The sequence below is a fragment of the Chelonia mydas genome, chromosome 3 (genome assembly GCF_015237465.2).
Source record: "Chelonia mydas isolate rCheMyd1 chromosome 3, rCheMyd1.pri.v2, whole genome shotgun sequence".
In the NCBI taxonomy this organism is placed as follows: domain Eukaryota; kingdom Metazoa; phylum Chordata; order Testudines; family Cheloniidae; genus Chelonia; species Chelonia mydas.
The window spans coordinates 184,809,135-184,832,398 of record NC_057851.1 but is presented as its reverse complement, the minus strand read 5'-3'; the positions used below and the strand labels follow the sequence as shown (position 1 = coordinate 184,832,398).

The following is a 23,264-nucleotide window of genomic DNA, read 5'->3' as shown; positions in this document are numbered from 1 at the left end:
CCCAAAAAGTGTCTAATGCTTCTTCCTAGTCCTCTCTCCTAGTTTTTAAATACATTGGGAGGTAGATCGAATCTATTCTTAGCTATTAGTGATATGAAAGAATTACTGTGAAAAGTATGTTTTCTTTATTATCCATATAGTAGTGTGTATTTTATAATATTTAAACATATAAGTTAATTATATTTTCAGATTCATAAAGTTCTTAATAGGTTCTATGGGGGTCTTGGACCATCTGGGCTTGGTTCTGCAATCCCTATTCACACTGAGTAGCAATTATTCTCAGGAGTAGTCTTGTTGAGATCCCTAGAAATATTCACATGAGCACATGCTGCCCATTGTAAGGCATGCGGCAGTGCGCCCTCCTTTTTGTGTCTCTCTTTCTGGGATAGAGATCCTTGAGTAACTACACTGATTGCTTTTTGTCCTTCTGGCTTGGATCCTCTGGATTTAGCTGCTACCTGCTTGTTGTGAGTACTCACCATGACCCACTAGAGAACTACAAATCAATGCTCCAGCAGAAAATACCAGAGCCCAGGAAAGAAAAAAATAGCACAGATTAAGGACATGGTAGGCACTAATTCCTTCTGGCGAACCAGGAAAGAGTTTAAGCCAAATAAGCAAAAAGAAATCCCAACAATATAGATTTGCAAAAATCAAGGCATAATGCTTCTGTGATTTATATAAAGGAATTCAACCTGGGTAGTTGACACAAGAACAAAACAGCATCACTAGAGAAAAACAGTTGCCCCTGAAGACATCATTAGAAACTACCATCCCTCCTGGTCCCCCTTTAACAATACAGGAACAAGAAGAATCCTATCAGAAACTCATACCTATGTAGCCCAAATAGAGTAATAGACTCAGATTGGGTTGCATTACAGGAAAAACTTCTGTTGTCCATTTACACTCTAAAGAATATAATCACTCCCCAAGATCAACATCTTTAACTTCCTGATCATCAGAGCAAATAAATTTGCCCAAAGCCACAAAGTGCTCCAGATTTTAATCCGATATCTAGAATACCAATATACAGGTCACTGGGAAGAACCAATCAAAAAAAGCAGCAAGCTAGACAGCTACAGAACTGTCAGGCCATCAGACTAGCTCACTACAGTGAAATGTGCAAAATGGAAACAGCCTCTCCTTGAATACAGAATGTGATTATAGACTAGAGATCAACATAGGGAGGCACAAAGCAGTCCAAACCCAGAGAGGAGTAACTATGCAACCATTGTGACAGAGTGACAACATAAAAATGGTCATACTGGGTCAGACCAGTGGTCCATCTAGCCCAGTATCCTGTCTTCCAGCAGTGGTCAGTGCCAGGCACTTCAGAGGGAAGGAACAATACAGGGCAATGATCAAGTGATCCACCCCCTGCCATCCAGTCCCAGCTTCTGGCAGTCAGAGGTTTAGGGACACCCCGGAGCATGGAGTTGTGTCCCTGACCATCTTGGCTAATAGCCATGGATTGACTTATCCTCCCTGAACTTCTCTAATTCTTTTTTTAATCCAGTTATTCGGTTGGCTTTCAAAACATCCCCTGGGAATGAATCCCACAGGTTGACTGTGCATTGCGTGAAGAAGTACTTCCGTATGTTAGTTTTAAACCTTCTGCCTATTAATTGTGCTATGTGAAGGGGTAAATAACACTTACGTATTCACTTTCTCCATACCATTCAGACTTTTGTAGGCCTCTATCATACCCCATTGGTTGTCTCTTTTATAAGATGAGCAGTCTCAGTCTTTTTAATCTCTCCTCATAAGGAAGCTGTTCCATACCCGTAAACATTTTTGTTACCCTTCTCTGTACCGTTTCCAATTCGAATATATATTTTGAAAGATGGAATGACCAAAACCGCATGTAGTATTCAAGGTGTTGTAATACCATGAATTTATATAGTAGCACTATGATATTTTCTGGCTATCTATCCCTTTCCTAACGGTTCCTAGCTTTATGATAGCTTTTTGGACTTTTGCTGCACATTGAACGAATATGAGACAGAGAGGCACTCTGCTCCAATGTGCAAAGGATGAAGGTGTATGAGGAAGACATTTCCTAAACTGTCAGGTATCATGAAAAATCTCTCATCAAAAAGCAATCAAGAAAATCGGTACCTAACCGTGGGAGAAAGGAGAGAAATGATAGAGATGGCATCATGCTCATGTAGCCCCCTGGAATGGACATTGCTGACAAATGGGAGCATGGAGCTAGCCTGAGTGAATTGTGCCTACCTCTGACAGATATTTAAGGGGTCTGTCTGGTTTTGGTTTGGTTTTTACTCTTGTATAGCTTTTCATGCTAATAGAGTCTCACTGAGCTGAATTGTGTACTGTCCTAGCTGCTCTATGTTTGGTTTCTACTGGCTGGACTGGCCACTCACTGATGTTTTTCTACCCCAGCCACTCATGGTACCCACAACTTACAAATGTTTTATGTCACTTTTTTGCAATACAGAATACTTACTTCTTTCTGTGACCAAAAAGCAAAAAAAACCTGGCACATTTTATTACTTATTTTCAAATATACCACCTCTCCCTCCCCTGCGTCTTACAAATACAAAGATTTTGGCATGCGGGCACACATGCACACACACACGTGTGCGCGCGCGCACACACACACAAACACACACACACACACACACACAGAATGTATCCTATTGACTTGCATCATTAGCTAGACCAGTGGTTTTCAACTTTTTTTTCATTGTGAACCCTTAAAAAATTTTGAATAGAGGTGCAGACCCCTTTGGAAATCTTAGACATAGTCTGTGGACCACATGATCCATGGACCACAAATTGAAAACCACTGTTCTATGGAAACCACAACCCTTTGCGGACCCCTTAGACAGTCTGAGGACCTCCAGGGGTCTGCGGACCTCAAGTTGAAAAACCACTGAGCTAAATCACATGTACTTCTGAAGTTACATTTTAAATGCACTAAGGCTGCTACACTATTTGCAGAATTAAATCCTGATGAACCACTTGCAAACAGATCTTACATTCAAATTCATTTTTTGCTCATCTTTAATGGGATTCACATCTCTTTCTATTAGCATGAATAATTCAGATTCTGTGTCAATGGATAATGACTTCTTTCTCTAGAACTCACTTAAATATTCCTGGGGACTGCCTACCACAGCTTACAATATCATTTTGCTAATTATGTTAGTTGTATTAAGCATAATTATCATAGCAGCATTATATTTTGCGTGTAGGAAGGCTGAAAATACAGAGTATATTTCTCTCTCTCCATGGTATCCAGAAAGTTATTACAAACTAGATTATTTTAATGTCAATGTCTAAGCATAAGTAATTTTTAACTGAAAAAAAATTAAAAGTTTACTCATTAAAACAGAGTGTTTCATTTAAAAGATATTGAAAGATAGAACTCATGGGGTTTGTGTGTAGTGTAACTCCCTGGAAATTGCTAGATATAAAGCTGGGCACTGGATTCTTCAATAATTCTTCATAACATTTTTTTATGATCAAATCTAATTGATATTCCTCCCAAATTGGAACCCTTTTGTGAAGCCAGGGTGACCGTGTAACTGGTAATCAGAGGTACGGGCCACCACTCTAGTAGCACAACAGCTGGAATGTGTGAGATAAGAAGAGCTCCATAGTCAGTAACCATCTGCGAAGCCACTTTCCAAACCGCATCTGCAGAAGCAAGTGCTTTTGGCTTGCTCAGAGTGAGAAGTGGCCAGGGCATATGGTATTGTTTAATGCTCTGCGGGAAGGTGCTCAGATACTTTGGTGATGTGCTCAGTATAAGAACCTGAACAGAATAGAATAGAATAGAAGAGTAGACATGTCCTAGCTCCAGTCTTCTTACTCCCCTGTTACCTATGACTTGTTTGATGTACATACATGGTGACTGGACCCATAAAGTGCACCATGACCGACGCATCAGGCACTGGACAGCAGTGAGCCTTAGTAAGAGGATGGAGGAGGTGCCTGTACATGCCTTCAAAATGCCATCCAGCTAAACAGTCCCAGACCATCCTGTACACATTCTGCTGCCCTCAACATCCACTGGCCCATGGTAACCCTAATGCCTCCCAATGCAAGAGGGCAAGGGGCTTACAGATTTTTTGGTAGTATGTTTCAACTGGCCTGGCCAGTTCAGTGTACCCCAACACACTAATTTCATAAGCTGTATCTAACGGTGTTATGTAAGATATCAACAGAAAGCTAATGACATACTGATCATTAATATTAGTGTGTGGTATATGTATGGAGGACAACTTTAAAATTATAAACATATTAGAAATAATGTTATCAAAGTACGTCTGACAGGCAGGGCTAGACAAAGGAATGTAGTTCCGCCACCTGGAAGATATTTCCAAGGTACATTAAGAGACAGTGGGCATGCAAATTCCATAGATGGTCAGTATGACCATCAAGACAGCAGGGGGAGGAGATTGCAGGAAACAGATCAATTTGCATTTTAGGAAACTCTAGAGTGGGAAGAAGCCAGCATGAAACTCCCTACACCAAGAGACTCTATATCGCTTTCCTCACAGCTTGAATGAATGTTACTTTGAGGGTGTGGGGGACCTTCAGAAGAATCCATTTAAAGATTCACTCAACTACAAAGGAACGAACAGAGAACCCCAAGTTATCTTTCACCTATGAAGACAAAGGAACTGAGCACTTTGGACTTTGTGAGAGATCCTGACTAGAGGGGTTAGTCAGCCATCTTGCTGGAGATGGTTTTCTTACGAATCTATCATGGACAAAGGCTGTAGCCTGTTTTGTTAAGTCTTCACCTCCAGAAAGCATTTTTCTCTTTTGTTTGTTTGCTAACTTTGTCTTTTATATGTGAACTCATTTATAATCTGATCTCCTTTTGTTTTGTTTTACTTTTAATCTAAACCAGGCAGTGCTGTGTTTTGTTTAAAGCAAATGTTAGCTCTGGTTAATGTGGCAAACTGTTAGGTATTGTGTCTTTAAAGGAACAAATGAACCTTAATATCTGTCTGAATGGTCTAGGGGAGAGCTGGACTTTGCAGAACACATGGGTTTGGGGAAAATTCGGGACTGGGGGGTGATGGGTCATTTTGCCAGGTGTAACCAAGGCTGCTGGAGTCCAGAGAGGGACAGGGTATAACAAGCAGGCTGCTGGAATCAGAATTGTTGAGTCAGAGCTGCTTAAAGACATTCAAGTGTAGGGTTGTATGTTGGCTGGAATCATCTAGACAGAACCACAACAGCAGAGCAGGGGAGGCGGTGACACCACCCCTCAGGGGTCTGGATTGCACCCCAAAATCTGATACCACCTAGAAGAGGGATGTCTTTACACATAAAACACATAATTAGGGCCCTACCAAATTCACGGCCATGAAAAACGCATCGCAGATCATGAAATCTGGTCTCCTCCCATAAAATCTGGTCTTTTGTGTACTTTTACCCTATGCTATACAGATTTCACAGGGGAGACCAGCATTTCTCAAACTGGGGGTCCTGACCCAAAAGGGAGTTGCAGGGGGGTCGCAAGGTTATTTTAGGGGGGTTACAATATTTCCACCCATACTTCTGCACTGTCTTTAGAGCTGGGTGGCCGGAAAGTGGCGACTGTTGGCCAGGTGCCCAGCTCTGAATGCAGCACCCCGCCAGCAGCAGCACAGAAGTAAGGGTGGCAATACCATACCATGCCACTCTTCCTTCTGTGCTGCCACCTTCAGAGCTGGGTGGCCAGAGAGTGGCGGCTGCTGACTGAGGGCCCCGCTCTGCAGGCAGCAATGCAGAAGGAAGGGTGGCAATACCATATCATGCCACCCTTCCTTCAGCACTGCTGCTGGCAGTGGCCACTGCCTCTCCCAGCCAGCCGCCACTGCTCTCCAGCTTCCCAGCTCTGAAGGCAGCATCGCCGTCAGCAGCAGTGCAGAAGTAAGGGTTGCAGTACCGCAACCTCCCCGTACAATAACCTTGCGACCCCCGCCCCCAACTCCTTTTTAGGTCAGGATCCCTACAATTACAACATCGTGAAATTTCAGATTTCAATAGCTGAAATCAGGAAATTTACTATTTTTAAAATCCTATGAGCATGACATTGACCCAAGTGGACCGTGAATTTGGTAGGGCCCTACACATAGTGGAAGGGCACAGCTGTGCCCTGGTGAACTGCACTATCCAAAGGGGCAGCATAGCAGTGACACTACTTCATTGAGAGTGGTGTATAGTAAGAACTAAATAAGGAAGATTTTGGGATTGGGCTCATTGTTCTTGTTAATACAAGCAGTAGTCTGTATCTCAGAGATAAGCAGTATAAGCTATGTCATGTATATTCTTAGTCTGCCAATCACAGGTACTGAGAGATGAAATGCAAGTATTTTAGGCTTGTGCATCATCTTGGTAGGACTTGCATTCCATAGTTTGTCTTTTCTTTGGCAGAGGTATCTATGGGGAAGAAGGACTTACCAGCCAAAGCATTGCTGTTTCTATTGAGAAAAGGTTAGTGAAAGTACATGTCTCCTTCATTGTGCCATAAGGAGGCAAGACATGGGATCATCCTAACCTCCTGTACCTCAGAGTTCCTCTGCTGGGCACCCTTTACTGAAAATGTTTTGTCTCCAGCTCTGGCAATCTTCATCCCAGGTACCTTCATCTTCATCTTCCTTGCTGATTTTAATATTCTTGGAGTGGGTCAAGGGAGAGGCAGCTTTTAGGCAGCTGGGCACGTTGAAGGCCAGGACCAGGACCATGAACTGAATCCAGCACTGAGTGACTGAATGCTGAGTAATGCTGTGGTGTTTTCTTGTCTACTGTTCTGCTTGAGGAGACAAGATGCAACATTTTGAGCCACACTCAACTCCTGGAAGCCTCCCAGTGTCAGACCCAGGGAAAGAACATGGCCATAGTCCAGCTTTGAATAATAAAGATATGGATCATTGTGACTAGGTCTACATTGTGAGGAACAGGTTCACACTACTTGTCCACTGGAGAAGGGAATAGATATTTCTAGCCACTGCTGAAGCCCGGCATTTTAGAAGTGGAGACGAGTCCAGTATAACTTCTAGACTGTGCATGTCCCTCCCATTCAATAGGCAGACCCCCTCAGCTAACGGGAGTGCTCATGGATTCTGCTAAATATCTGAACTCTGGGGTGCGGTGGCAGAATTCCCACATTGGTAGCTCTCTGACAGCTGAAAGAGAAAAGCAGTGTGGTGGTGGATCTTTTAAAGATCTGCTCTAGCTTACTTGAATCAGGCAGCTTCTTCAAAGGACATCTACTAGCTTTTCCCTACTCCTATGGCAACTAATACCCTCTATGCAGCAACACAATGCTGACTTCTGCTTGCTGCTTGGCAGTGGACGAGGCACGAAGAACAGGGCCACCACTGTCCAGCCCTGGATCCACACTGCCAGCTAAGGATCACATTTATATCAGGACTAAGGATCTCAGTACCTTTATCTGCTTCATGAGGGTCAAAAAATGACTTTGCAGATCTTGGCCTTCATCTCGTCAGTTTCAGCCCCTCACATACCTACCATATCAGCACAGGTACATCAGTCAGTCTGTCCCCTGACTGGCTTGTCCTTTTGCTTTTCAAGATTTTCAAAAGTGACTGGAGATTTTGGGTGTCACAATTTCCGAGTGCTCAGCTGGAAGCAACTTAAAGGGGCCTGTTTTCAGAAAACACTGATTTCCCACCCTCTGAAAATCAGATCCCTTTAAGGCAGTCTCTAGTTGGGCACTAAAAAATGGCACAGAAAATACTAGTCACTTTGAAAGTCTTGGCTAGCATGTGATTTGTTCACCTTTGGGGATGGTCAACTGGTCATTGCACTTCTTCAGCACAGTTTCCCATGTATTTTTATATTGATGCACTTTTTTTTTGCATGATTGGGCTCCAGGGTAGAAGAAACAGCTAGAGAGAAAGAGAATAGAATAGAATTTTGTTTTATATCGCGCCTTTCTTATGGGAAATGTACTAATGAGCTTTATAAGGCAACAAATACCGTAAGATCCTGGCAATATAGTGAGTGTATAAAGCCAGTGCAGTAACCATGCATTTAAACATGTGATATCCGTGTGTATGAGTGAAAGACTTTTTCAGATGTCTTATAGATCTCTTAGTGTACAGAGAAGAGCAGAACAGAATGGGGATTGATTTAAATCTCTTCCAAGAGATGGTCACACTGACATCACAGTATATTGAGTGTAAAGCTCTATCCCCATAGGATACGTGAACTCACAAGGGAGTGTGGAGTGGAGTAATGTGTGTGTATTATAACAGCCTTGTTATGCCATTAGCTTTTGGGCTAAAGGATAATGATGGAAATAGCTGCTAAATATATTTCAGTTAATGGGTCTATAAGGAAATTCAAGCAATAGGCCAGAATCAGACATCTCCTCCCCTCCCAGATCAGAGCAGCCCTGAATTGTGGTGGGGTTGAGATCTGGATTCAGACTCTGTCAGCCTCATCTCTATTGAATTCAGACGGTTATATTACGGGGAGAGCAGCATTTTATCATGGCTATAAGATTTTCATGATGTGTTGTGATCTTCTTCATTCTTTCCCAGTTGCCAGAATACATCTATGCAAATTAATGAACTGTTTGTTTTCAACTGCACATTGACGAGATTTACAAGGTCCAACAAAATTTGTTTTAGGTCAGCAATTTAATAAAGCTCCATACTGAATATGGTCTTAACTCAGAGGATGAATGGTTTTGCTGGTGCACTGGGAAACATTTGGACAGCTGTTGTGATTTAATGACAAGCTCTGCTTTAGGAAGCTATAGAACAGCATTTCAGCAGAAGAAAGTCATGAACGTATGGAAGCGAGGGTGAAACTAAGCAACCTTTTAATTTTTTTTACCAGTTTGCTAGCAGTTCCCAGTTCCCTACTGGCACTGAATAATAGCATTCTGTCCTGCCCTTACAACACTGTGCAGGGGAGTAAGGAGGCTTATTTAGCCCCACCCCCTCCCTTTCACTTTTGTAGACTGTCTGCACTGTGTGGAAGTGGGGGGCTGTAGAGAGAGACAGGATGGCCCAGTTGTTGGGTGCTAGCTTAGGACATGGGGTAACCCGCTTTCAACTCCCAGCTCCGCTACAAACTTCCTGTGTGACCTGGGCCAAGTCACTTGGGGCTAGACCCACAAAAGGTAGTTAGGCTCATCAATGTGATACTAAACTTCAGGCACCCTGGAATCCTGAGCCTTGAGTTCGGCACCCAGATGCCCCTGTTGAGATGCATGGGGAGAATTAGGAGCCTTAACAAGGGGATGCACAGAAGCCAGCATGCTGACCAGGGAGCTGCCTAAGTTAGACGGTGATAAATGCCAAGGAGAGGAGTGTGACCTATGCCCCACCCCCACCCCCTGGGCTGGAGGAGGTGCCTTCCTCTGCTCAGGATTCATAGCTGTGAAACCTTACCTGGAATGAGGTGCCTAAGCTAGATCAGTCCTTTCTCAAGAAACATTGAGAAGGAGAAGTCCCTTTATACTCAATAGCCCAGTGGTTAGTGCACTCACGCAAGATGTGGGCGAACAGGGTTCAAGTACCCATGCTGCCTCATTGGGAGCAGACTCTTCCTCCTCCCAGGTGAGTGCCCTAACCACAGAGCTATAGGGTTTGCTGGGAGTGGGTCTCTTTCTATCTCTCAATAGTCATTGGGTCAGAAAGAGGGTGAGAACTAGTGGTTAGGGCACTCTCCTGGGAGACCCATGTTCCAGTCTCTGCTCCAATGAATATTTAAGTATTTTATACAAAGTGGGACAGCGTCCACAGGAGAGAATGAATCTAGTGTTAAATGAAAGGAATTTTCTAGTGACTGGACAGGTGCCTTGGAAACCATGAACTCACCTGGAAGGAACTGATGATTTCGGGAGAGAGCTGAAGATTAAATTATTAGGACAAGAGAACTTTCTTCTAATTCTTTGATGCTTTCCTCCTAGGTTAAGCCTCAAGCAGTGTTCAGTACCATAGCCTATGTTACACCTACTCTATAGATAAACAGATTTCCATTCCCTGGGCTAACAAACCATATTTTAAAATGTTTAAAGGAGAAGATAAAAAGATGGCAATTTTGTTTTCTGTACTTCTGTAGTAGAAATTACTTCAGGGAGCAAGGAATAAACAGACAGGCTGTGTCTATCTCACTCTTCAGCCACCAGCAACAGCTTGACTTTGATGAGCAATTTGTTCAGAGTTTGATGATAAAATCTTGTTGCTCAGTATTGTAATACGTTTCTAATTGTTTTTTTAATTGCATTCTCTCATTAAATTGCTTCTCTGGTGTAGCAGTTTATTTACAGTCTTGCTTTTCTTAAAGGAAAAGAATCCACAACAGGATTCTTTGGTGCCATCTCCAAAGAAAGAACTACAATCAATCAATCACCCTTTAGGGGTGATGGTGGTTGTTTCTTTCCATGAGAAAAATCTCCTTACAAGAGAATTCTTTGTATGTTACAATACAAAGCTGACATTCTTAAATTATAACCTTTTATGCCACGTTTATCTTAATTCAGAGAGAAACAGCATAAACTACATCATTTTCTTATTTATTAATTTCCAATTTTTCTCTAATATAGGAAATTTCACATATACATTTGTGTGTGTTTCTGTACGTATACATAGGAGTATATTATAATGGTATAGAAAAGTTCATGTGTTTTCTAGTTTCAGCAGGCAGTGTTAAATAATGTGCTCATTAAAATCTGCCCTGGAGTTTATGAACAATATTAAACAGTGGGTAATATTAAAAAGGAAGACCTAAACCCCAAGAAAATCAAAATGTATCCTCATTCTGCACTTCTTACTCAGATGAAACTCCCGTTGAAATCAACTGTACACCACAAATTGCAACATTATTTACAGTGCGCATAACTCAAATGTCAACATTTATCATTGGTTTCTGTACCACACCAGATTATCCCAGATACACTTTCACAGTTATCTCCTCTAACAGCAGAATGAAATATTGTGATATCTCAGCTATCAAGTCTGGTAACTATTGGTAAATAGTGATTTTTAAATGGTGAGCACTGTTGTCTGATATAGTTTTGTATAATGTAAATCACTGACATTTTCTTGGAAATGATCTATGCTCAGACTTTCTTTGGAGAAGTCATGGCAAATGTCCATCCACTTCATTGTGCTTGTTGCTTGATGAAAAGACTTGAGGGACCTAATCAAAACAAGAATTACACTCGCCATCTGAAGCCAAAGATCTATGGTTAAGTTATGAATAAACCTTGTGGGCCCGGTCAAGATTCATAGTCAACTTAAATGTGACGCTTCTGTACTGTAAGATATTGTAGCTGGAGCACAGTATGTGAAGAGATAAGCCACTCGACTTCATCTTCACTTTGTCCTATTTGCAGGTACAGAAATGAACGTGAATATCAGCAGATGCTAAAAGAGACCCTTGAACGCCTTAATAAGGTGAGCCTGTTACAGTAGGAAGTGTGCTGTTTGCATCAGCTGCTTCCTTTCATTTCATTTACTAGACAAAATTGCTTTGATGTCCATTCAGTTTGGTTCGATTAACTTTTAAGCAGTTATTTTAGTTCTAATGGAATTTATTTTGGTAATATTATGTAATATCACTTCCCCCCTCTACCCCCCGGCCATAGTCACACTTACAGGTGCCCCCACAAATCATGAAATCACTACTTTATGTGTAGTGTTCCCATCCTCTCTCCTATTTCTGGCCATAAGCTATCAGTGTGTGCAGGTAACTTTACTGTCAATAGCATTAAGAAATCAGAATCTAGGATAGTGAGAGAATTTGGGACCTTTCCTCATTCTCCAGTGCTGGGTGATTTCTTTTCATCCTGTAAACTCTGAAGGGGAGCCCTTAGGCACAGATTTTCAAAGGTTGATTTCAATGTGAATTAGGCACCTAACCTGCTTAGGCCCCTATGAGAAGACCGTTAGGTGACTATCTGCATCTTTAGGCACTTAAATACCTTTGAAAATCTGGCCTTAGAGCCTGATCCTAAACATGCTGAAGTCTGTGGGAATAGGTTTTGGAGTAGGCCCTTAGCGAGAGACCTATCTGATCACTAACTGGACTTATTGTCTCCTTTGTTATCCTGCATGTCCGTAGACCCATGGAATATAAACTTTGTAACTGATCCAATAACATGGGGCCCCTTTAAGTTACAGTTACATGCATTAGTAAGTGTTTAGCTGGATTTGGGCTATTAGGCATGATTCTGAGTTTACTGAATTAAATGAGAGTTTTTCCTGAGAACGGAGTTCAGGACCAGGTCGATAGAACAGACGATGGCTGCACTGATTTACAGTTGGAAACATTCATTGTCAGTAGGGTTCCTTAATATCTAGACAAATATAGTCACAAACCAATCAATAAGAGAAATGAAAGCCCAAGAGAACAGATTTTAAACTCATTTCCTCTACAGATGTGTCTTGTGTGTTTTCCCATGCAGTGCCTCATTTGCCTGGGATTTTTTTAAGCCCTTGACAGGCCTTTATGGCAACCTACACATCTCGTAAGGGTCCTTCACTAAGCATTGCCCTGCAAAGCATTCCTACTGTATATCTCTTGCTGTTGTGTGGCTCCGGCCACCTGTGGGAGAAGTCTATTGATATGATGATAATGATGTGGAAAAGTGGAGCAAAGATAGTTACATCTAAATATGAATATGTATAATTTTGGCTATAAGGTGGAGAGAAATAAAAATGACCGTTCTGGTTTCTGCAAACTGCCACTGTCTGCATGGTTGAAAGCACCATACCAATGAGCTCCTTAAGAAAAGAGCTCTGGGCCAGAGGCAAGCAAAGTGATCCTAGAAAAAGGGCAGTTTTCCCTAATCATTGTTTTGTTCTTTTTGCATTTATTGACCACTAATAGCTGAAAGCCAATGCTGTCACATTGTTGTAATCTATAAAGTCAGGTGTGTTAAAAAAAAAGGCTAAAAATGGCTGAGAACTTAAAAATTGGATGATAACAGACCACAGATCCTAGTGATGATCGAACCTGGTGATATTCTAAACAGAAAGAGCTCTCAGCCATGCTTGTAGCTGTTTCCATCACTTCACACTGACTCAACAAACCTTCTAGGCTTCAGAGTGACATAGAGAATCCTGGAATCTTATTATATAGATTAGCAGTTCTTCTCACTGTGGAAGGGATCTCACTTAACAGAGATCCCGTCTTTATGTGTAGTGTCCTGTTTTTTAAAGAAATCCCTTTAATCTGATGTATTGTACTTATTGAGCTCCTGGTCAGAGAAATTGCATGAGTCTCTCCACGCACAGGTTTGTCAGTTTTTTGTCAGTCCTGTTATGACAGTCTGGGAGCTTCAAGGAGATTATCTGGCTTTGAGGACTAAAACTGTATCCTATCCTGCAGGAAAAGGTCAAGTCCATTAAATAACACCAAGTTCCCATTAACCAAAAAAATAGACATTTCATTCCTCAATTCCTGCAGATTAAGAGGATTTTGAAGGCCTCTGGAATACCTTGAATGCTGTTGTAATCAGAACCCTTGAGCAGAGGCTTACCTTTAAGGAGGCGAACAACCCACTGATGGAAGCTTGATTTTGGTTTTGGAGTGCAGATGGGTCAATACCTACGGAAGGCCATAACACAGTTCCCTAGCTTGACCCCGTACCAGTGTTGTCCTGTTTCCATGACAAAGAATAATACCCGGTCCTCAAACTGTGCTAGACAATCATGAGCCCAAGATGAGGGACCCAAATGTAGGCAGAGTGCTGAAGCTATTCTGTAAGTCATACAGAGAAGCCAAACGGTGATCAAATGAACCGAAGACTATTAAGGGAAAACAAAGAAAATAGCAGATGAATCTTAAAAAGAGTTAGTGCCAAGCTCCCCAATTCTTATCGCGGAGAGAACAAATGTCTGTCATTTGTAGAGCAGTTCTTTCCAGTGCCTCAAAAATATGTGAGTGCTAAACAGCATAATGACTTGAGCTGGGCTTATAAAGTACTAGTCGAAATCAGTGGGAGTTAGGTGCCTAAACCCAGGGCTGCAGTGAAATCCTGTCTCCATTGAAGCCAGCGGGAGTTTTCCCATTGACTGAGGTGGAGCCAGGATTTCATGCCTGGTATTTAACGGCAAAGGGCCACAGTCAGCCTGACTCTTTTGCAGGGGGAGGCCACAAGCAGCTTTGTTGCCGCTTGTCTGATCCTGACTTGAGACATGCAAAATTCCAGTTCCTGCATTTAAGCAAGCACAGGGACTCCCAACTTACTGCCTAGGGACAGGGAGAAGATGGCCTCTGGCTGCCCGTGGAGCTGCCCGTGGATCCATCTGACTGCACAGCAGGCAGTGAAATGCACCCTAAACAGCTCAGCGCCTGCAGGAGCTGTAGTAGTGAGAATGCTTCCCCACGCTCCCTCTGGGACGGTGTGATTCTGCACCAAGTCCAGCTCGGACTGTGCCTCTCAGGCACAACTGAGCCCTGAATTACTAGTGCTGTTTCTAAAGAGGTTAAAATGAAACATTTCCTGGCAGCTTTGTTTCCTGGATTCTTCTGTCTTCAACTACCGTCCAACATTTAAACATTTCTTACTGGAAAGAGCTAACAAGATATAATAGCACCTCTGTACCTCACAAGGGTGTTGTAAGGATAAATACATTAAAGGTTATAGAGTACTCAGATATTCCAGTAATGGGGGGCCAACCACGGGCAACAGATAGATAAAAAAAATTCTGAAGTTTCTTGCTCTAACCAGTTTCTTCTATATCCTTTATCCCTTAGAGAAGAAATAAGTGACTGTGTTTTCCCCATTCCCAGACTTGCCCCTGGAAACAGTAGACATGATTAGATGGGAACTTGCTCACAAGGGACATCATAGGCAGTGCCAGTTAGGCCACTCACACGAATTTGGTGGCTATGACGTTATGACTCAACTGTATTATACTTATAGTACTACAGGTACTTAGACTCTATTGGAGAGGAGGGGAGGTTCTGCTATCCTGCCTGAATTTATTTCTTCTATAAACTATTCCAGATAATAATGTTTAAGCTGAGCCTGAGTAGCCACTTGTCAAAAGGCAGTCAATTAGCAGCCCCTTTTCTCCACTGGTTTTTCTTTGAATAACCATAGACTTTAAGGTCAGAAGGGACCATTATGATGGTCTAGTCTGACCTCCTGCACAACCCAGGCCACAGAATCTCACCCACCCACTCCTGTAACAAACCCCTAACCTATATCTGAGCTACTGAAGTCCTCAAATTGTGGTTTAAAGACTTCAAGGTTCAGAGAATCCTCCAGCAAGTGACCCGTGGCCCCCCGCTGCAGAGGAAGGCGAAAACCCCCCTGGGCCTCTGCTAATCTGCCCTGGAGGAAAATTCCTTCCTGACCCCAAATATGGCAATCAGCTAAACCCTGAGCATGTGGGCAAGACTCACCAGCCAGACACCCAGGAAAGAATTCTCTGTAGTAACTCAGATCCCACCCCATCTAACATCCCATTGGGCATATTTACCGCTAGTAGTCAAAGATCAATTAATTGCCAAAATTAGGCTATCCCATCATACCATCCCCTCCATAAACTTATCAAGCTTAGTCTTGAAGCCAGATATGTCTTTTGCCCCCCCTTTTCAATGTTGTGATCTTATGTCTACACTGCAGTTTTGTCACCAAAAGTTATGCCATTGTAATTAAAGCACTTTAATTAAACTGCAGTTGCATGTCCACAGTATGCTCCTTGTGTCGGCACAGCGCATCCACACTAGCAGCTCTTGTATCGACACAGAGAGCAGTGCACTGTGGGTAGCTATCCCACTGTGCACCTGGCTGCAGGGTGCTTTGGGAAGGGTTTGCAATGCCTCATGGGGCAGGTACAGCGTCACATGATGCAGGTTTCCCAATCCCATTATTCCATGGGCATCCTAGTAGATTTCCAGTTGCTTTTCAACTGAAGTGGGGGGGGGGGGAGGGGAAGAGTGTGTGACAGGGAGCGTGGGGGGAAGACAGAGACAGAGTGTGTGTTGGGGGAGAGTGTGTGCCCCCGCGTGCTGTCTCCGTCAGTTCAGACAGCCGCCAGAAGCAACCAATCCTGGGGCAGGGGAAGGGGAACATCCCTGACATCAGCCCCCACCTCCCTCCCTGGCTCAGCACAGCAGCCCCTCTCTCTCTCTCTCTCACAGGCGCACACACATCTGTCCCGGCCTGCCTGCGTCTGTGTTCCTAGTGTGGCAGAGAGCAGGAGCAGTCCACCTTCATGATTTGCTTTGTTGCCCAGTGTAGAGCAGCAGGCTCAGCTGTCAGAAGGGAGCTTTGAAAGGGGAGGGGCACATGCCTGTAGGGCTGCTGAGTTCAAAACAGTGAGCAGAACGGTCCTGGCAGGCATTGTGGGATACTGGGAGAGGCCAGTTCTGGGGATATAATGAACGGCAGTGTCTGCAGTGACATTTTGTCATTTTAACTTTGCTGCAAAAAGCTCTATGCCTCTCGTCGAGGTGGTTTTATTTTGTCATTGAAATGGAAGAGTTTTGTCAGCAAAAGTGGCATTGCTATGCGTACACTCCACTGTTTTGTTGCCAAAAGCTGCCTTTTAGCAACAAAACTCTGCAGTGTAGAGAAGGCCTAAGGAGATTAAACATCTACCCAGACTATAACTCTGTCAGACTGAGCCACTGTTTATGGATGCCCCTGAAATCCTAAACTCTGCTCTAATCATATGCAAATGGATTGCATAAGTTCATAATGTTTAAGGCCAGAAGGGACCATTGTATCATCTGCTTTGGTCTCCTGTATGTCACAGGCCATTAAATTTCACCCAGTTTCCCCTTTATTGAGCCCAATAACTTGTGTTTGGCTAAAGCACATCTTCCAGAAAGGCATTCAGTCTTGATCTGAAGACATCAAGAGATGGAGAATCCACCCCTTCCTTTGGTTGTTGGTTCCAATGGTTCGTCAGCCGGACTGTTAAAATTTTGAGCCTTACGTCTAATTTGAATTTGTCTGGCTTCGGCTTCCAACCATTGGTTCTTGTTATGCGTCGCTCTGCTAGAATGAAGAGCCGTTTAGCGCTCAGTATTTGCTCCTGGTGAAGGTACTTCTACACTTTAATGAAGTCACCTCTCAATCATTTTGAGAAATTAAACAGATTGAGCTGTTTACATCTCTCTCTGTAAGGCATTTTCTCCAGCCTTCAAATAATTTCTGTCTCTTTTCTTCAACTTTCCCAATTTTTCAACATGCTTTTGAAAATGCATGCACTGGAACTGCATGTAGTATTCCAGTATTGGTCTCATCAATACCATATACAGAGGTAAAATCACCTCCCTCCTCCTATTTGCTACTCCCCTGTTTACATATCCAAGGATTGCATTCAGTTTTTGCCACAATACTGTACTGGGAGCCCACATTGCATTGCTTGTCTACAATATCCCCTGTATCCTTTTCAGTCACTCTTTTCCAGGATACATCCCTCATTCTGTAGGTATGGCCTGCCTTCCTTGTTCCTAGATGCATGACCTTGCAGTAGGCTCTATAAAAATATGTTTCGTTTAAAAGGGCCCAACTTATCAGGAGATCCAGATCGCTCTATGTTACTGCCCTGCCATGATCATCATTTACCTCTCTGCTAACCTTTGTGTCATTTGCAAATTTTACCAGCAGTGACTTTGATGAAAATGTTGAATAGCATTGACTTAGTACCGATCCCTGAGGGACCTCACTAAAAATACCCTCTTTCCATCATAATTCTCCACTGGCAGCTACTTTTTCACATCTGTCAGTTAGCAAGTTCCTAATCTATTTCACTTGTGTTTTACTGATATTGTATAATGCTAATGTTTCAGTCAGAATGTGTGTGGCACTAAATCAAATGACTTATAAAAGTCTAAGTATACTACAGCTATCAAAAAATGAAATCAGGTTTGTTTGACAAGACCTATTTTCAGTAAAAACCATGTTGACTGGCATTAATTACATTCATATTCTTTCAGTCTTTGTCAGCTGAATCCTGTATCAGCTTTTCCATTATTTTATCCATGATTGATAACAGGCTAACCAGCCTATAGTTACAGAAGACATTCCACTTGCCCTTTGTGAATATTGGCACCACATTAGCACTCTTCCAGTCTTCTGGAATTTCCCTGGTATTCCAAAATAGATTAAATTTTAACATTAGGAGGCCAGAGATCTCCTCAGCCAACTCTTTTAGGACCCTTGGGTGCACATTATTTGGATTTGCTGTTATAAAAATGTTTTCCCCAATTAAATATTGTTTAACATCATCCTTAGTTATTAATGAACTAGGTAGTACTTCTTCATTCTCACGTGGTACAAGTACATCATCCTGCTTGTTTCCTACTACAGAACAAAATATTTATTGAACACTTCTGCCTTTTCTGCATCATTATTAACAATTTTACCATCTCCATCTAATAACAGACCTATAACTCTACCATTACTAGAATTTCCTTTGTTTCAAATATATTTTAAGAAACTTTTTATTGGCCATAGCCCTGCTAGCCATGGATTTTTCCCTGAAGTCTTTAGCTGCCCTGTCAATTTTCTATATTTCATAACATTTACTGTATATTGATTGTTATATATTTTCCCTTTTTGCCATTTGTTAGAAATTGTTTTTATATTTGTAATTACTGCTTTCACTTCATCACTAAACATGATGGGTTTTTAGGTCAAAGTTGGTTATCTATAAACTCTTTTTAAATAACTCCCAATTTTCCTTCACATTTTTCTGTCCAAATTTTCCTTCCCAATCAATTTCACTCATAATTCTTCTTAGCTTTGGGAAATTAACCCATTCTGACTGTCCTCAACGGGTTGTAACAGTGTTGTGAACATTCCAGTCACAGTAATTGTCTCAGTAGGTTTTAGTCATATCAATTATATCCAATTTCTTTTCATCAATGAGAGTTTCCAATTTCTCTTACTTGTAACCCAGTCTCCTAATATTGGTATATAAGCAAATGAAAAAATTCTTCTCTTCACATTGTTTGCCACATTGGGTTAATTTGGTTGCAACACACTGAATTTGCACTGTTTTAAAGAGTTACATTCAATCCTAATGAGGGAGAATGGGGGAGAGAGAGAATGAGAGAGAGAGAAAAAAATCTGGCCCAATATTTCTAGATTAAATCATCCACTCTATTCACATTCCGTGTTTTCTAATGACTCAAGAAGGATAGGTATCAATGTGTATTCTCCTAGCCATGTTACTTAGCGTTCGATTCTGCTCCCCTTCCTCATGGTAAATGGTACCTTCCTGGGCAGGCAATCACAGGAATGTGAAAGGGACAAGAGAACCAAGAAATGGGAGCAGACATTGGGCCACTTCTGGAATTCTTTTCTACTTGAGATCAATAGGAGTTTTGCCATGCTACTGGCAACAAACCAAGGTTAAACCAACATTGATACCATCGAGGGAGTGGATGAGTTTCTCTATGTAAACACTGATGTATTAGTGAATTCTTTATTAATTTGTTCTGGCTATTTTCCATTTAGTAAATATGTTTTTATTGTTTATTGGCTTTTCTTGAGTCCATTTTAAGGTATCCCGGGCACTAAGGTAGCAAAGAATCCTCTGAGAAAGCTATGTGCTTTCTAAATAGGAATGTATTCATGGAGAACAATGCTACAAAGCAATCAGTAACAATCAGCTACCTTCCTCACAATCTCTTTTAACATATGACAGGTTTCAGAGTAGCAGCCGTGTTAGTCTGTATTCGCAAAAAGAAAAGGAGTACTTATGGTACCTTAGAGACTAACAAATAAATTGGTTAGTCACTAAGGTGCCACAAGTACTCCTTTTCTTTTACCATATGGATCTTTATTTGTCTGATTTTAGCGAATGTGTGCTCTGTAGACCCAACGCCTAGGAATAAGAAATGGCTTTGTTAGCGGAGGATGTAAAGGCAGAAATAATTAAGGTATCAGAAGCGGCAAAAGATTGAGTAACCTCTAGCAGAAGTGGCTTTGTGCAAACAGGGGTTAAGAAGCTAAGATAACCTCGCTGGCACCTGACCAAAATGACCAATGAGGAGACAAAATACTTTCAAAGCTGGAGGAGGGGAAACGAAGGGTTCGCTCTGTCTGTGTGATGTTTTTGCCGGGTCCAGAGCAGGAATGCAGGTTAGAACTCCTGTAAATAGTTAGTAAGCAATCTAGTTAGATATGCGTTAGATTCTGTTTTGTTTAATTGCCTGATGAAATAAGTTGTGCTGAATGGAATGTATATTCCTGTTTTTGTGTCTTTTTGTAACTTAAGGTTTTTGCCTAGAGGGATGTTTTGAATCTGACTACTCTTTAAGGTATTTCCCTTCCTGATTTTACAGAGGTTTTTCTTTTACTTTTTCTTTAATTAAAATTCTTCTTTTAAGAACCTGATTGCTTTTTCATTGTTCTTAAGATCCAAGGGTTTGGGTCTGTGTTCACCTATGCAAATTGGTGAGGATTTTTATCAAGCTTTCCCCAGGAAAGGGGGTGTAGTGCTTGGGGGGATATTTTTTGGGGGGAGACATTTCCAAGTGGGCACTTCCCCTGTTATTTTTGTTATACACTTTGGTGGTGGCAGCATAAAGGTTCAAGGACAAAAGGTAAAAGTTTGTATCTTGGGGAAGTTTTAACCTAAGCTGGTAAGAATAAGCTTAGGAGGTCTTTCATGCAGGTCCCCACATCTGTACCCTAGAGTTCAAAGTGGGGAAGGAACCTTGATGGGGTCATTTGAATGACTTGTATTTTTTTTATCTACATTTTAATGTCCAGAACATCCCTTCTCCTCCATATTTCAGAGAGATCATGTGCTTAGAATTGGACAGTATATTGGAGCTCATTTAGAACACATTTTATGGGTATTTTATAAGGTCACCAAATGGAAAGGCAAATCCAGAGCATCTCTGGAGGCATAGAGGTCTCTCCGGCATCAGAACCAGTATGGTTCCGCTGCACAGGGAGGGCATTTTGAAAAGTGACACAGCATGAACCCCAACACGTGGTTCGGAGCCCAGCTCCACTGGCCTACCTGTGACAATGCAAGGTTGGATGGGGGCAAGGTAGAGCATGAAGTATGTGCTGCATGGCTCCTCAGTCCTCCCCTTTCTCACAGGGTCATGGGGTAGTAGTTCAGCCGTTGCGTAGAAGTAGCCTGCTCTGAGCATCTCTGCAGCCATTCTGCCAGCGAAGGAGAAAGGTTCCTGCTCCCTAGACACTTCGTGGAGATTACCAACAACTGGTTTGAATCCAGTGCCACAGATTCAGAAGGGACAATTGTGATCCCCTAGTCCGAACAGGGTCTGGCTCATAGTGATCAGAGATGGGTGAAAGTGAGGACACATTTTCCCAAAGGTTCACTCAAAGATTTTGTTTTAGAGTTTGGAGACTTGGCTTTTCTGTGAAAAATTGAGATATTTGTTTGTCACTTAAAACATATGAAAACCTGAAAAAAAAATTTGTTGCTGGGAAACATGATGCCTTTGAAGGTGTGAGCAGACGTGACAGGGGTCTGGTGGCCATCTCTGATGTTTTTCTCTTGTGCCTTATCGATGAAGAGGAACATAAAAAGAGAAAGCAAAATGTAGCACACTAGGGTACCACACTAATGAATACAACTTCTACTAAATCCCTTCTCATTATCAAAATGTGAATATGTGTTAGAGGCAGAGGTGAAAGTAAGCCAGTATACCCCGGTACAGCGTATCGGCAAGAGCCAGTGCACCGTACTGGGGCAGCCCGGCTTCCCAAGGGGGCAATTTAAAGGGCCTGGGGCTCTCAGCAGTGGCTGGAGCCCCAGGCTCTTTAAATTGCCTCCAGAGCCCCGCTGCTGGAGCCCTAGGGTAGCGGCTGCAGGGCTCCGGGGGCTATTTAAAGGGCCCACGGCTCCCCTGCTTCTACCTGGGGAAGTGGTGGGGCTCCAGCGGCTATTTAAAGGACTGGGGCTGCAGAGGCAGCTGGAGCCCCCACTACCCCAGGGCTCCGGGGTCTATTTAAAGGGCCGGGGCAGTAGAAGAGGGGAGCCCCAGGCCCTTTAAATAGCCCCAGAGCCCCAGGCTGCTGCTGCTGCTACCCAGGTGCGGGGGGGGGCACTTACATTTCAGGGTGGGCTGGGGCTGGCTCTGACCCCCTCAACCCCGCCCCTTCCGGGGGCCAGAGCTGGCCCCAGCGTACCAGTAAGTCACTCGACTTACTTTCAGCCCTGGTTAGAGGGCTCTCTCTCTGGCTGAGTCTGTTGGAGCTATAGGTTAAGAGCTTCAGCTCAAGCTATGCACTTAGCTCTGGAGGTCCCTAGGTCAGAAGATGAAGTCAGATGGCATCTTTCACACAGACAGAAGTGATTATAAATATTAGGTAACGCAATCAGGGAACAAAAACAATATCAGGTGACAAAGATTACAAACCGCAGAGAGCAAACTATCAAATGAGCAATGGAACGCTCACCGAGGCAACCAGTTTGTGAGCAATCTTTAGGAAGAAATTTGTTCATACACAACATTCACTGGTCCATCTGAATAATGAAGAGGCTTACTGCGTGTTTACAGACTACTGCTGAATAGGAAAAGGGGCTCAGTTTAGTGAATGATTTGTTGTTTGTAAAATTTGTACCTCTCTCCATTAACAACAAACAGGGATCCAAGCCCTGCCATGAAGGCCATTTTGCAAATCGTTTACTCCATACATGTATGTGCGTGTGGTAAAATTCTGTGCCACTGATACATTTCACATTATATCAAATGAAATGGAGGATGTTATACATCTTAGCAGGTTTTTGACAGCAGTATTCTCTACAGCGGGGCAGACAGCAGATATGAGATGCATATTATGCTGAGAGCAAAGTTCTGACATGATTGCATTGTCCATATTTATCAGTGACACAGAATTCATATCCCCATATCCATCACCTTACACTTAAACTAGTATTTGGGTACATTCAGGTCAATTTATAGATGTAGGAATGCAGTGGCTTTTACTCAGAAAGATAAGTCCATTCTGCTTTGCAGTTCATTTTCTGTGCATAGTACTCAGGATAAATTTATATACATGCAGGAATCTTTACAAATAGGGAAGAACACGTCAACATAGAGAAACATTAAACAACAATTCTGCAGAGCACTGGACTTGTCCTATCTCATTGCTATTGCTTGAAAATAGCCCTGATCCTCAAAGGTATTTATCAGTGGGAGTTAGGCTGTAAGTACCATTGAAGATCTGGGCCCTTGATCACTGCTGGAGTCAGTATCTAAAGTTTTTTTTTTAAATGCACATAAAGAATAATGAAAGAATGATACAAAGTTGAGGAGAAAATAACTGGATGATTTGTTGTTTTGATACAGCGTGAGGG

The 23,264-nt window shown here is 42.5% G+C and overlaps 1 protein-coding gene across 2 annotated transcripts in view; it reads left to right on the top strand.

Moving 5' to 3' along the window:
- BFSP1 (beaded filament structural protein 1) overlaps positions 1 to 23,264 on the top strand; it is a 54,077-nt gene that overhangs the window by 10,157 nt on the left and 20,656 nt on the right. Inside the window, exons 1-2 of one of the 2 annotated variants that reach the window (XM_043543916.1) lie at positions 6,404 to 6,459; positions 11,342 to 11,402. In XM_043543916.1, the coding sequence (XP_043399851.1) occupies positions 11,370 to 11,402 (33 nt within the window). In that variant the 5' untranslated portion in view covers positions 6,404 to 6,459; positions 11,342 to 11,369. Of the gene's footprint in view, positions 1 to 6,403; positions 6,460 to 11,341; positions 11,403 to 23,264 lie in introns of those variants that run through there. The other variant, XM_043543915.1, reaches the window with a different exon arrangement.